Raw genomic sequence first — 11,077 nt, 5'->3', positions numbered from 1 at the left:
TGCACAGGTGTACCTCATACTGCCCACAATAAAAGGCCACCCTGGAATGTGCAGTTTTTTGCTTTATTGGGGGTCTGGGGACTCAGAACCGGTCAGTATCTGGTGTGACCACCATTTGCCACATGCAGTGCAACACATCTTCTTCGCATAGAGTTTATCAGATTGTCAATTGTGGCCTGTGAAATGTTGGTCCACTCCTCTTCAATGGCTGTGCGAAGTTGTTGGATATTAGTGGGAACTGGTACACGCTGTCGTATACGCCGGTCAAGCACATCCCAAACATGCTCAACGGGTGACATGTCCGGTGAGTATACTGGCCATGCAAGAACTGGGACATTTTCAGCTTCCAAGAACTGTGTACAGATCCTTGCAACATGGGGCCGTGCATTATCTTGCTGAAACATAAGGTGATGTTCATGGATGTATGGCACAGCAATGGGCCTCAGGATCTTATCACGGTATCTCTGTGCATTCAAAATGCCATCAATAAAATGTACCTGGGTTCTTCGTCCATAACAGATGCCTGCCCATACCATAACCCCACCACCACCATGGGCCACTCGATCCACAACATTGACATCAGCAAAGCGCTCACCCACACGACGCCACACACGCTGTCTGCCATCTGCCCTGAACAATGTAAACCGAGATTCATCCGTGAAAAGAACACCTCTCCAACGTGCCAGACGCCATCGAATGTGAGCATTTGCCCACTCAAGTCTGTTACGGCGACGAGCTGGAGTCAGGTCAAGACCCCGATGAGGACGACGAGCATGCAGTTGAGCTTCCCTGAGACGGTTTCTGACAGTTTGTGCAGAAATTGTTTGGTTATGCAAACCAATTGTTTCAGCAGCTGTCTGAGTGGCTGGTCTCAGACGATCTTGGAGGTGAACCTGCTTGTGGGGGGTCCTGGGGTGGTGTGGTTACACGTGGTCTGCGGTTGTGAGGCCGGTTGGATGTACTGCCATATTCTCTGAAACGCCTTTGGTGGAGAAATGAACATTCAACGCACAAGCAACAGATCTGGTTGACATTCCTGCTGTCAGCATGCCAATTGCACGCTCCCTCAATGCTTGTGGCATTTTGCTGTGAGACAAAACTGCACATTCCAGGGTGGCCTTTTATAGTGGGCAGTATAAGGTACACCTGTGCACTACTCATGATGTCAGATCAGCATCTTAATGTGGCACACCTGTGAGGTGGGATGGATTATCTCAGCAAAGCAGAAGTGCTCACTTTCACACATTTAGACTGATTTGTGAACAATGTTTGAGAGAAATGGTAATATGAGGTAATTATTTTTTAATGAATTTCTTTCATTTTGGTGAAGCTGCTTTGAGACAATGACCATTGTTAAAAGCGCTATATAAATAAAATTGAATTTTTCTTTGCATAATTAAAGCTAAAACTATTTCATGAAATATTACTTAGCCTTCCTACACATAACATAACATTAATAGCAAGCAATGCTCTTTATTCTGGACAAATGCTCAGATGTGGGTCAGGAGTTTTCTTGGAGTAATTATAATAACATTACGTTGCAATAGCAGTGGCATTTCTTTAATCCATAAAAAAATACTGTAAAATATTGAAAAACAAAGGGCAAGTCATTCATACACCCGAGTCTGCTCATAGCTAAAGAGCCGACTCCTTCACGCACGGTACAATAAATATTCACATCTGATTTTTTTTTTAAGCGAACTAAACATTAAGTCAGGTATATAGATACAGTTGTTTTGGGAAAATATAAAACACGTAAGATGAAGTAAAATTAGAGTATTTAAGCGAAACCTCTCGTGTACGGACGGACACGCTGAACTTTTGAATGTAGCCCTCCGCGTGACGTCATCGACGAGAAACGTTGAAATCAGTTGGCGGAAATTTTTGAAAACAGCACAAGACGAAGCCATCTCAGGTATTTCTGGTTTATTCGTTATGATAAAGTACGATAATCATACTTAATCTTTTTTTTAAAGTGATATGAACAATTAAATTGTTTAAGCAGCTGTCTAACGTCAGTATTTTCCTCTTCGGCTTATTATTATTTTTTTTTTTTGCTAGTGTGGCTTCGTGTTCATTCTGCTGCTTATTTAGCGCTGAGTTAGCCTGGTTAGCTAATCTTTATTACGTGTAGGTTTTTCGTGCGTCTTCGTTTTCATAACAGTTTTTACAAAATGTATTTTTGTTATTATTATTATTATTATTTATTTTTTTTTTTTCTGCTATGCATATTTAATTTAGCTCTAGGAGAGGTCGCATATGTTAGCGAAGGGACTTGGCTAGCCCTGTAGATGGAGGTAGAGTGAGACAAAGCAGCTGAATTAATGTACTGAGGGTAAAATCTAATATATCAGTAGAATAATGTCAGTCTTTTGGACGTTTAGGAAATATAGCAGGGTGATTGGATGCTGTCTTCATCATGTGTATTGAAGAATACACAGTGATTTTGTATGAGCTAGTTGTTATAACTAGAGATTTGGTGTTTGAAAAGACTAGGTAGGGCAGAATAGCAATGCATTCATGTGGTAATTAACAGGTCAGATAGAATTATATTAAATGCAGAACAAGATTTTCTATACCTGTTCCCTCAAAAGTTTTTTTCCCTGAATATATGTCGTCATTGTTATTGCTTAGTTATATATACGCACTTTCACACATAAGGTTTGAGCCGGTACATGTATTGTTAGTCTTTGGCTGCTCCTGTCGAGGAGTCACCGCAGCGTACCATCCGTTCCGCACAACAACTTGGCACTGGCTTTAAACCGGGTACCCTTTCTGATGCAACCCTCCCATTTCATCTGGACTTAGGCCCACACATCCAGTGGTTGGGGTTTGGGCATTGGGTTGGAACCTGGGCATTCTACAACGCAGATGAGAAACCTACCATTGAGCCGCCAATGTTCTAAAAGAAAACACTAATCAGCTGCTTGCAGCTCTTTTGCAGATGTGTATTAGTAAATAGGAAACTCCAAAATCTTCAGGAATTTTAAAATAAATATTTCCAAACATGACCAGTTGGTCTTTCCAAAAACAGCAACAACAACGACATAAGACAGGTAGACATGTTTCCAAATAGCTATTTCTCATATATATATATATATATATATGAGAAATAGCTATTTATATTTATAATATACTATATATATTATTACTCGATGAAAACTACTGTCGCTATGTCTAAGTTACACTTGTCATCTTTGTGCAAGGTGTCATGATGGCGTAGTGGTTAGCACTGTGGCCTCACACTTCTGGGATTGAGGGTTCGTTTCCTGATTAAGGTCTGGTGGGATTTCTCCAGGTACACTGGTTTAATCCCACAGTCCAAAGGCATGCAGATTAGGTTAAGTGGTGTTCCCAAGTTATCTGGTGTGGGTGTGCACACACTGCGATGGATTAGTGTACCCCGGCTTGTGCCCAAAGTCTCCTGTACAGAATACAGTGATGTATCAATGGTTAACTTCCTAGTGATGTGCTCTATACCCAAGAGAATCTTGAATTATAAATGCTTTGTGGTTGAATTAATTTTTTATCTTGAAAGAATTTAACATATTTTGGGATTGGTCCAAATTGTTGGTTATTTTCAAACTTCCGTTAATGTTATTTATGGATTTTAGATATGTTTCTATAAAGATTCAAATGCTATTTTCATACAGTTGTTGCATGAGCAACACATTAATTGTGATGCTTCACAGCTCAATTTTGCATGTAGAAGACTGTTGGCTCATATGCCATTTTTCAGAATCCCCTTTTTCATGTCATTGTTTCATTATTAGATGTGGTAAAAAGGACAGTGACTAAAGGGGGAAAAAATCTCTAACATTCTGTTAACCTTCCCTACAGTTTTGCATAAAGGCATGATCAATGATATGCGCAACTCACTTGCCTCTATACGCACTTACATACACACAGGTCATGTTGGGTCACTACAGCTGAAAAGATTCTAAAAATCTTATATGCATATGCAATTTTTTTTTTTCTGTTTCCAGTAAAGGACATAATTATTCATTCATTGTGGTAATGCAAATATTATTTCAGTTAGATACTTGTGCATTCATTTGTTTAATTATGCAAAAGTCATAGTATCCCATATGAGTAATTCTTAATTATGGTCCTGCTATTGCCATATTTCAGACATCTCCTCTACAAAATTATTTAAAAAAAACACCTGAACTTAATATGCATATATGTATATGGATAGCTTAGACTTTCTTGAAAGGAAAAAAAAGATGCATCATATGTAGACAGCTTTCATTATTACCATATTAGCTTAAAAGTATGTAGGTAAATTAATTAGTGTTTATAGGGTTAACTGTAATTCATATTGGAGTTGTGGTATTGAATAAACATTGTGTAGTTTTCAATAATGATTGATGTCAATGACTGAAATTTATAATGTAAATATAAAGTGACTGTGATTGGATTTGGAGGTTTAAGGTTCACATTAAAAGCATATAACTTTGTTTCTTATTTGGTTAAAAGGACTGCTCTCTGGTCTTTCGTTCCTGATGGGCATGCTTAGATAGAGCTGCAACTTTTATTTGACTTGGCATGTCACGATATAATTGTGAAATTTTGCTTAAATGATTTCTTGTTTTTGTTTTAAAGTCAACATGAGCCGAAGACCAAGCACCAGATATTCCGAGATGCCTATGCGTGTGACTGATGGCAGGATGAGTATGGTGAATGCCACACCACAGAGGTACGCAGACTTGTGTGTTTGGTGTTGTGATGCATTGAGCTGCATTTATAACAACTTGCTTACTTGCATTGTAACAACCCAGTAGTGGCTGACAGCTGAGAGACTGTAAATATCATGACACTTTTATGTTATTTTTACAGCAATAATGTATTTGGCAAGCTGAACATCCCAAAGCCTCAATCTAGCACATCAGAGAGGAGGACCAGCTTTTTTGGAAAGTAAGTGTGCTGATAGTTTGTGCAACTTGTCTTGTGAACTTTCTGTAACTATGAATGGGTAAAATTATGACTTCCTGACAAATTCAATAATAAATTAGTAACATTAATTACTGATCAATTGCTGCGGCATAGGTTATGGGAAAATAATTGACACGAGGATGGAAACAGTAACTCTGTTTTTACAACGCTGCACTGTTTTATTCCTTGCCTAGCAACTATTTACAGCCAAACATTTTTTAGTTTTTAGTCCTTTATAAATGCATCCCCCTTTTTTTCAGGTTCAGATGTTAATGTTTATTTATTTTTTATTTTTTTTTGTCCACAGAGGAGCAGGTCCTGGTGGGCAGAGAAGCAGCATGTTTGGAACTTATGGAGGTACAGAGAAGATGAAGGATCCCCGACCTCTTCATGACAAATCCTTTGTTCAGCAGTGTATCAAGCAGCTTTGTGAGGTTTGTGAGATAGAAAATCATCTCCATTCTAATCTTGTAGAATAACCAATAATGTCCCATTATTTTTAAATGTTCATTGTTTCTCCTTATTTTAATTAATTAATGTTTTGACAGTGTACACCCTTACCGCTTGAATTAAGTTGTAAGCGTCTCATAAAGCTTAAAACCTTTATTTATTCAATGGATTGAATTGTCCTATGTTTCCTTGCAGTTCCTTGGAGATAATGGATTCCCAGCTACAATCACTGTTAAATCTCTCCAGTCACCTTCCACAAAAGAGTTTGTAAAGATCTTTGAGTTTATCTACAGTTTGTTGGACCCTGCCTTTCAGATGCCCACAGCCAAAATTGAAGAGGAAATCCCTAGGATGTTGAGAGATTTAGGGTAGAGTGAAATTTTTTGGTTTCAAATTATGTTGCATTAAACAATATTCTGTTGTTAAGACGGTTTTTGCTATTATTATTTTTATTATTATTATATATTATATATTATTTAATCTCTTTTTATCTTATTGAAATAAATGGTGTACTTTGTTTAACAGGTACCCATTTCCATTATCAAAAAGCTCCATGTACTCCATTGGGGCTCCACATACGTGGCCTCAGGCTCTGGGAGCACTCGTTTGGCTCATTGACACAGTTAAGGTAAAACTGGTTTGTGGATCGTTGATTAATTCTAGGTGATTAAACCAAAATCTGGCACTCAGTTTCACAGTTTAATGTATTGTCCCCAGGGACAGCATTATTTTAATGAATAGAATATTTTGCAGAAAGGATGATTGTGATGCATACATTTTTACACATATTTGATATTAAACCATGTTTGTAAACCGTGTCCCCATAATTAATTTATATAGTGCTAATTGTATGGTGTTGCTTTTAAAATGAGTGTGTTTAGTGTTCCAGAAAACAAATCATAGTAACTTGTCATTGCAGCGCTTTACCAGTACGAAAGGTCAGGATGTGCTGTTTGAGGACTTTTCAGAGGGATACACTGAGCTGGAGGATGGAATGGAGTACAATAAGGTACCATACAGTCTCCTTTAACAAACTTGACTGAAAGTATTTAACTTCCAGTAATTCTAATTAGCAAAATTACCCACTATTAACATATTAACATAGACATGAACTTGAATCAAACAGCCCTGAATACATTTGTTTTCAATGATTTAATAGTCTGTCTTTTGTGGTATGTTTTATGCATGCCTTACCTGTCTCTCCAGCTCTTTTTAGATTACTGCTGTAAGACCTATAATGAGTTCATGCAAGGAGCAGATACCTTTGAGGAAGAGGATGCAGTCTACCTCCATCATTTGAGTAAGTCGGACGGACATAGTAGCATAACAGTAAAAAGATTATTTGGACAGGTCATGATTTTTGTTTAAGTAAGACATTTTGGATAAGCCCATAAAGAATATAAACGCAATTTTCAAATTCAATAGTATGACAAAATATAAAAAGTCTTAACAGCTAATAAGAAAAATATGCGCAATCAAATGTCTTTCTGCAGAAAGACTGTATAATGTGGACGAGGGACTTTTGGAGTCACAACAGGAGAAATACAGAGTTTTGACGTCTGAGGTGGAAAGACTGGAAAAAGAGAGCCATACTGTAAGTTTGTCAATTACTGTAATTACATTGATGCATAAATCCTAAACAGTGCTGTATATACTATCTTCTCACACAACTGGTTTGTATGTTTGTGTAGGATCGGTTGATGGGACAGAGGACTGAGAAACTGAAATTGCAGACTGACCTCCAGAAGCTTCGGAACTTCCGTTCTAACTTGGAGTCTTTTAAAGCTGGCATAGAGAATAAGGCTACTGCACTGTCTGAGGAGCTGGAGGCAGCAAGTATGTCCTATTTTGTAGAATTTAAACCACTTTCCCAAAAAGATTTAACATTACCTTAGGTTTTCTCCAAGGAAGGGGTTACCAGTGTAGGTGGCCAATATGTTATATATTATATTTTTTTATCCATTTCTAGTTTTATTTAATATGAAACGTTTGTTTTTGTTTATTATGAATGTAGTATACAGTGTATCAGTATATTATAATTTGGTGAGTCCTGATTAATTACCCAGGTAATCTTTGGATAATCTACATTTTCTTGGTAACAATAAGCCCAGGTTCCATCCCTCCATTAAGTAGTGTGCCTAGTGCTGTATGCTTAGAATTACTAAAATTCTGTTGGAGATTCTTGTCTTATACGAAAAGGATATAAATGCCTGTTTATGTAGACCTTCAGCTTGAGAGTCTGAAGAGGGAGCAGGCTAGGCTGCAGCACATTCTGGAGAATCAGAAGTTTACACCAGCTGATATAGAACGCATCAACAGAGAAAGGAACGAACTACAGCAAAATGTGAACTCTCTAAGCCGCAGTCTTGAGGAGGCCCAGCAGCTGGCTTGGAATGAGGAGATCACCCTGGCCAAAACCAAGGAGAGGGTGGGTAGGATATTATATACAGTACACTCAAAACTGATTCAACATTTAAAAAAAAATTATAAAATACTTGCAGTGGTAAAAGATGTAATCTGAAAATGCAGTGCAAAAAATGGAATCAAATGTAATTAATAGTCAACCTGTGATTTACAGCTCTAACAGGAGCATTGTTGTTAGGCACTGTTAATGGTAGAGGAGGCCTAGGGTGCTTCTATTCAAGTTTACCCCTCAGTGGGGCTGAGGTCATAGTTTTGTGCAAGCTTTTTTGCTCTGACTTTAGAGATAAGGAAACCACTATTCCTACTGTTCTTATTAACATGTTTTTAATGTGCTCTTATAGGCTGAGGTAAAGTTGGCGGAGTACCACAAACTGGCGCGCATGCTAAAGCTTATTCCCCAGTCTGCTGAGAATGCCTGTGGCCATGACTTTGAGATCAGAACAGCTATTGACGAGGGTCCAATCACTGCCACCCAGATCAGGACTCAGATTCAGGTATAGCCAAATTCACTAAAGATATAATCAACACTCAAAAGTGCACAGAATAACATTCTTAATAATGTACTTGTAACTCTTTTTATAGAATTATCTTAAAAGAATGCTGGTGGATGTAGAGGAGGAGTTCAGCAAAATGACTAATGAGAAGTTGAGCCGGGATGAGTCAGTTGAACAGGTATGAAAGGAGATAAACTGCTTGTCATTTAAGGTGTTCTTAGATATGTAAACTTCTCACTAGGTTTTTATTTTATATAAATAATTTAATATCTCAAGATCTTTAGATGCTTATTTAACTGAGCTTGGAGCTCCTAACAGTATGAAACATGAACACGCTAGCTGAGTAATGTGCTTGTCCTCTTGCTGATTTCTAGATAAAGTCCAATATTTCTGAGAAGCGAACTGACATAAAGCAGCTAAAGGAGCAGATTCGCAGACTAGATGAGCAGATTGAGCGTGAAATGCAGGTACATGTCCTTTATTCATTTTTCCAATGTCAGAGACGCTTGATAAAATGGAAAAACTTGGTATTTTAAACTACTGGGTTATCAACAGTATGGGTAAGTAATCAAACTAGTTTTATTTTCAGCAGCTAATAAACAATAAACCCTTGTTTGAATAGGATATGGCTCATGAGGAGGAAAAGTGGGCAGCTGATGTTGATTCCGCTGAAGAACACAAGAAGCTTCTAGAAAAGAAAGTCATGGATGGACATGAGGAAGCTGAAGAGCAGCTAAAAGCAGCCCAACAACAGTAAGAGAAAATGCATAACCATGCTCTATTACCTTATAATTTTAAAATATGATTTTTTTTTTTTTTTTTTTTGACCAACAAGAAAAAAGTCAGTATTGCACACTTTTGTCTATTAGGTACCATCTTGTTCTTCAAGAAACCAAAGAGGAAAGCCGGATGGTGTCTCACAATCTGACAAATATCTTGGCTGCTGCAGTCAATCACTTGGATATAGTTGAGGTAAAAAAAAAAAAAAATTATATACTGCATGTGTGTGAGGTTCATGTATGTTTATGGTTTTAATTATGTTTTGAATTACATTTTCAGAAACAATGTAACGACCAAGTTAAAAAAATGGACAAGCTGACTGAATTTATCTGTGAAGACCAAGCCGATCTGCAGCAGCTGAAGGACATAGTTGAAAACTTTGTTGCAAGAGCACACAGTTTTTAATTATTAAACAAACAACAAAAAAAACTGTAAATAATTTTTAAAATTGTTAAAGGAAAGTTATGTTGACCTTGGAAATTATTTTTTAATGTTTAAATTGTTTTATGTTTTGTCCTCTGTAAAAAAAATAAACATGTTCGTCTAAATATTATAATATTAATTCTCATTTATTAGTATATTTCTAAATGGTTAAAAGAGAGTATTAAAACGCCAAAAAATACTACAATTATTTTTTTATCGAACAAGACCATACATTTTATAACAGTATGTTTGTAAAATTAATAATGCTGAGCACTTCAATATTTACTTTCGTGATAGTTTTATATACATGATTCCCCCATCAGTGCTGAATAATAGCAAATAACAGCTTATGCCATAAATGTTCTTTATGCTTTTATTTGTATTTATCCAAATGTACAGTAGTGAAACTAGAATTGCTTTTTTTTTAATAGTAGACTATAATAGTAGCCTCTTTTTTTTTTTTTGTATTTTAGCTCAACAAATAGTGGAAATTAAACATAAAAGTTAAATAAACCTGAGCAGTCAAAATAACTTAATTCATTAAGTTACCAAACCGTTTATTCTGGTTAGAGTCTCTGTAGATCCAGAGCCTATGGCAGGAACTCTAAATGTGAAATGTGAATGGACCATAAATTGGATGCCAGTTTATCATAGGTCACTAAAAGCACATAGTCATTCACATAGAATTGCAACTTGGCATAGCTTAGGAAAATCAAATCATGCTGATGGACAACGACCATCAAATCAGCGCATGCAAAATAATAGGAAATTCAATAAACCTAAATCAAGCTGCTAGACTCTTGCTTTTTAAGAATTGTGCATCTCATACACAGTTTGATACTATTACCCAGTGGCAATTAAAAAAAAAGTGGCAGAAATTGTGAAGTGGAAGAAAAATAATGAATAGATTTTTTAAAATGTGGAAATGTTTTGCATTTACACATATATATATATATATATATATATATATATATATATATATATATATATATATATATTTATTCTGCATGCTTTACTCTGATAATTCTAACTAAAATACAGATAAGCCTTCAGATGTTACTTAATTAGTAAAGAGTCCACCTGTGTGTAATTTAATCTCGGTATAAATACAGCTGTTATCCAAATCAAAGGTTTGTTAGAGAACAAACAGCATCAGGAAGCCCAAGAAACACACCAGATAGTTTAGGGATTAAGTTATTTAAAAGTTTAAAGCAGGGTTAGGTTATAAAAATATATTTCAAGCTTTGAACATATCATGGAGCACAGTTCAACTCATTATCTAAAAATATATATAAAGGGTATGACAACTGAAAACCTACCACACTTTTCAGGTATTTATTTTTTAATAAAGGAAAGTAAAACGTTTATTATTAAAATATCCTTTCATTTTACCTGGTTAATTCCCTTAAAAAGCATTTACAGTACCTTTGTGGTTGTAACAGGACAAAATATGGAAAAGTATGAATACTTTTTCAAGGCACTATATGTATGTACCATTTTTTATTATTACAAATAGATATATTTATAACGCATAGATGGGCAGGAGGAGCATCCGTGCATCTGCAAATATC

General features: G+C 36.2%; 1 protein-coding gene across 1 annotated transcript; it reads left to right on the top strand.

Moving 5' to 3' along the window:
• Positions 1 to 1,720: 1,720 nt before the first annotated feature.
• ndc80 (NDC80 kinetochore complex component) lies at positions 1,721 to 9,636 on the top strand. Its single transcript, XM_053510007.1, has 17 exons — positions 1,721 to 1,915; positions 4,606 to 4,699; positions 4,840 to 4,917; positions 5,243 to 5,369; positions 5,581 to 5,753; positions 5,911 to 6,013; positions 6,305 to 6,394; positions 6,592 to 6,685; positions 6,879 to 6,979; positions 7,077 to 7,221; positions 7,608 to 7,813; positions 8,151 to 8,303; positions 8,392 to 8,481; positions 8,678 to 8,770; positions 8,926 to 9,056; positions 9,173 to 9,275; positions 9,363 to 9,636. The coding sequence occupies exons 2-17, from the start codon at positions 4,611 to 4,613 to the stop codon at positions 9,486 to 9,488; spliced, it is 1,902 nt and encodes a 633-aa protein (XP_053365982.1). The 5' UTR covers positions 1,721 to 1,915; positions 4,606 to 4,610; the 3' UTR covers positions 9,489 to 9,636.
• The last annotated feature ends 1,441 nt before the right edge of the window (positions 9,637 to 11,077 follow it).

Source organism: Clarias gariepinus, chromosome 13 (genome assembly GCF_024256425.1).
Source record: "Clarias gariepinus isolate MV-2021 ecotype Netherlands chromosome 13, CGAR_prim_01v2, whole genome shotgun sequence".
NCBI lineage: Eukaryota > Metazoa > Chordata > Actinopteri > Siluriformes > Clariidae > Clarias > Clarias gariepinus.
The sequence above is the reverse complement of the archived record's forward strand: the minus strand, read 5'-3'. Positions and strand labels throughout refer to the sequence as shown.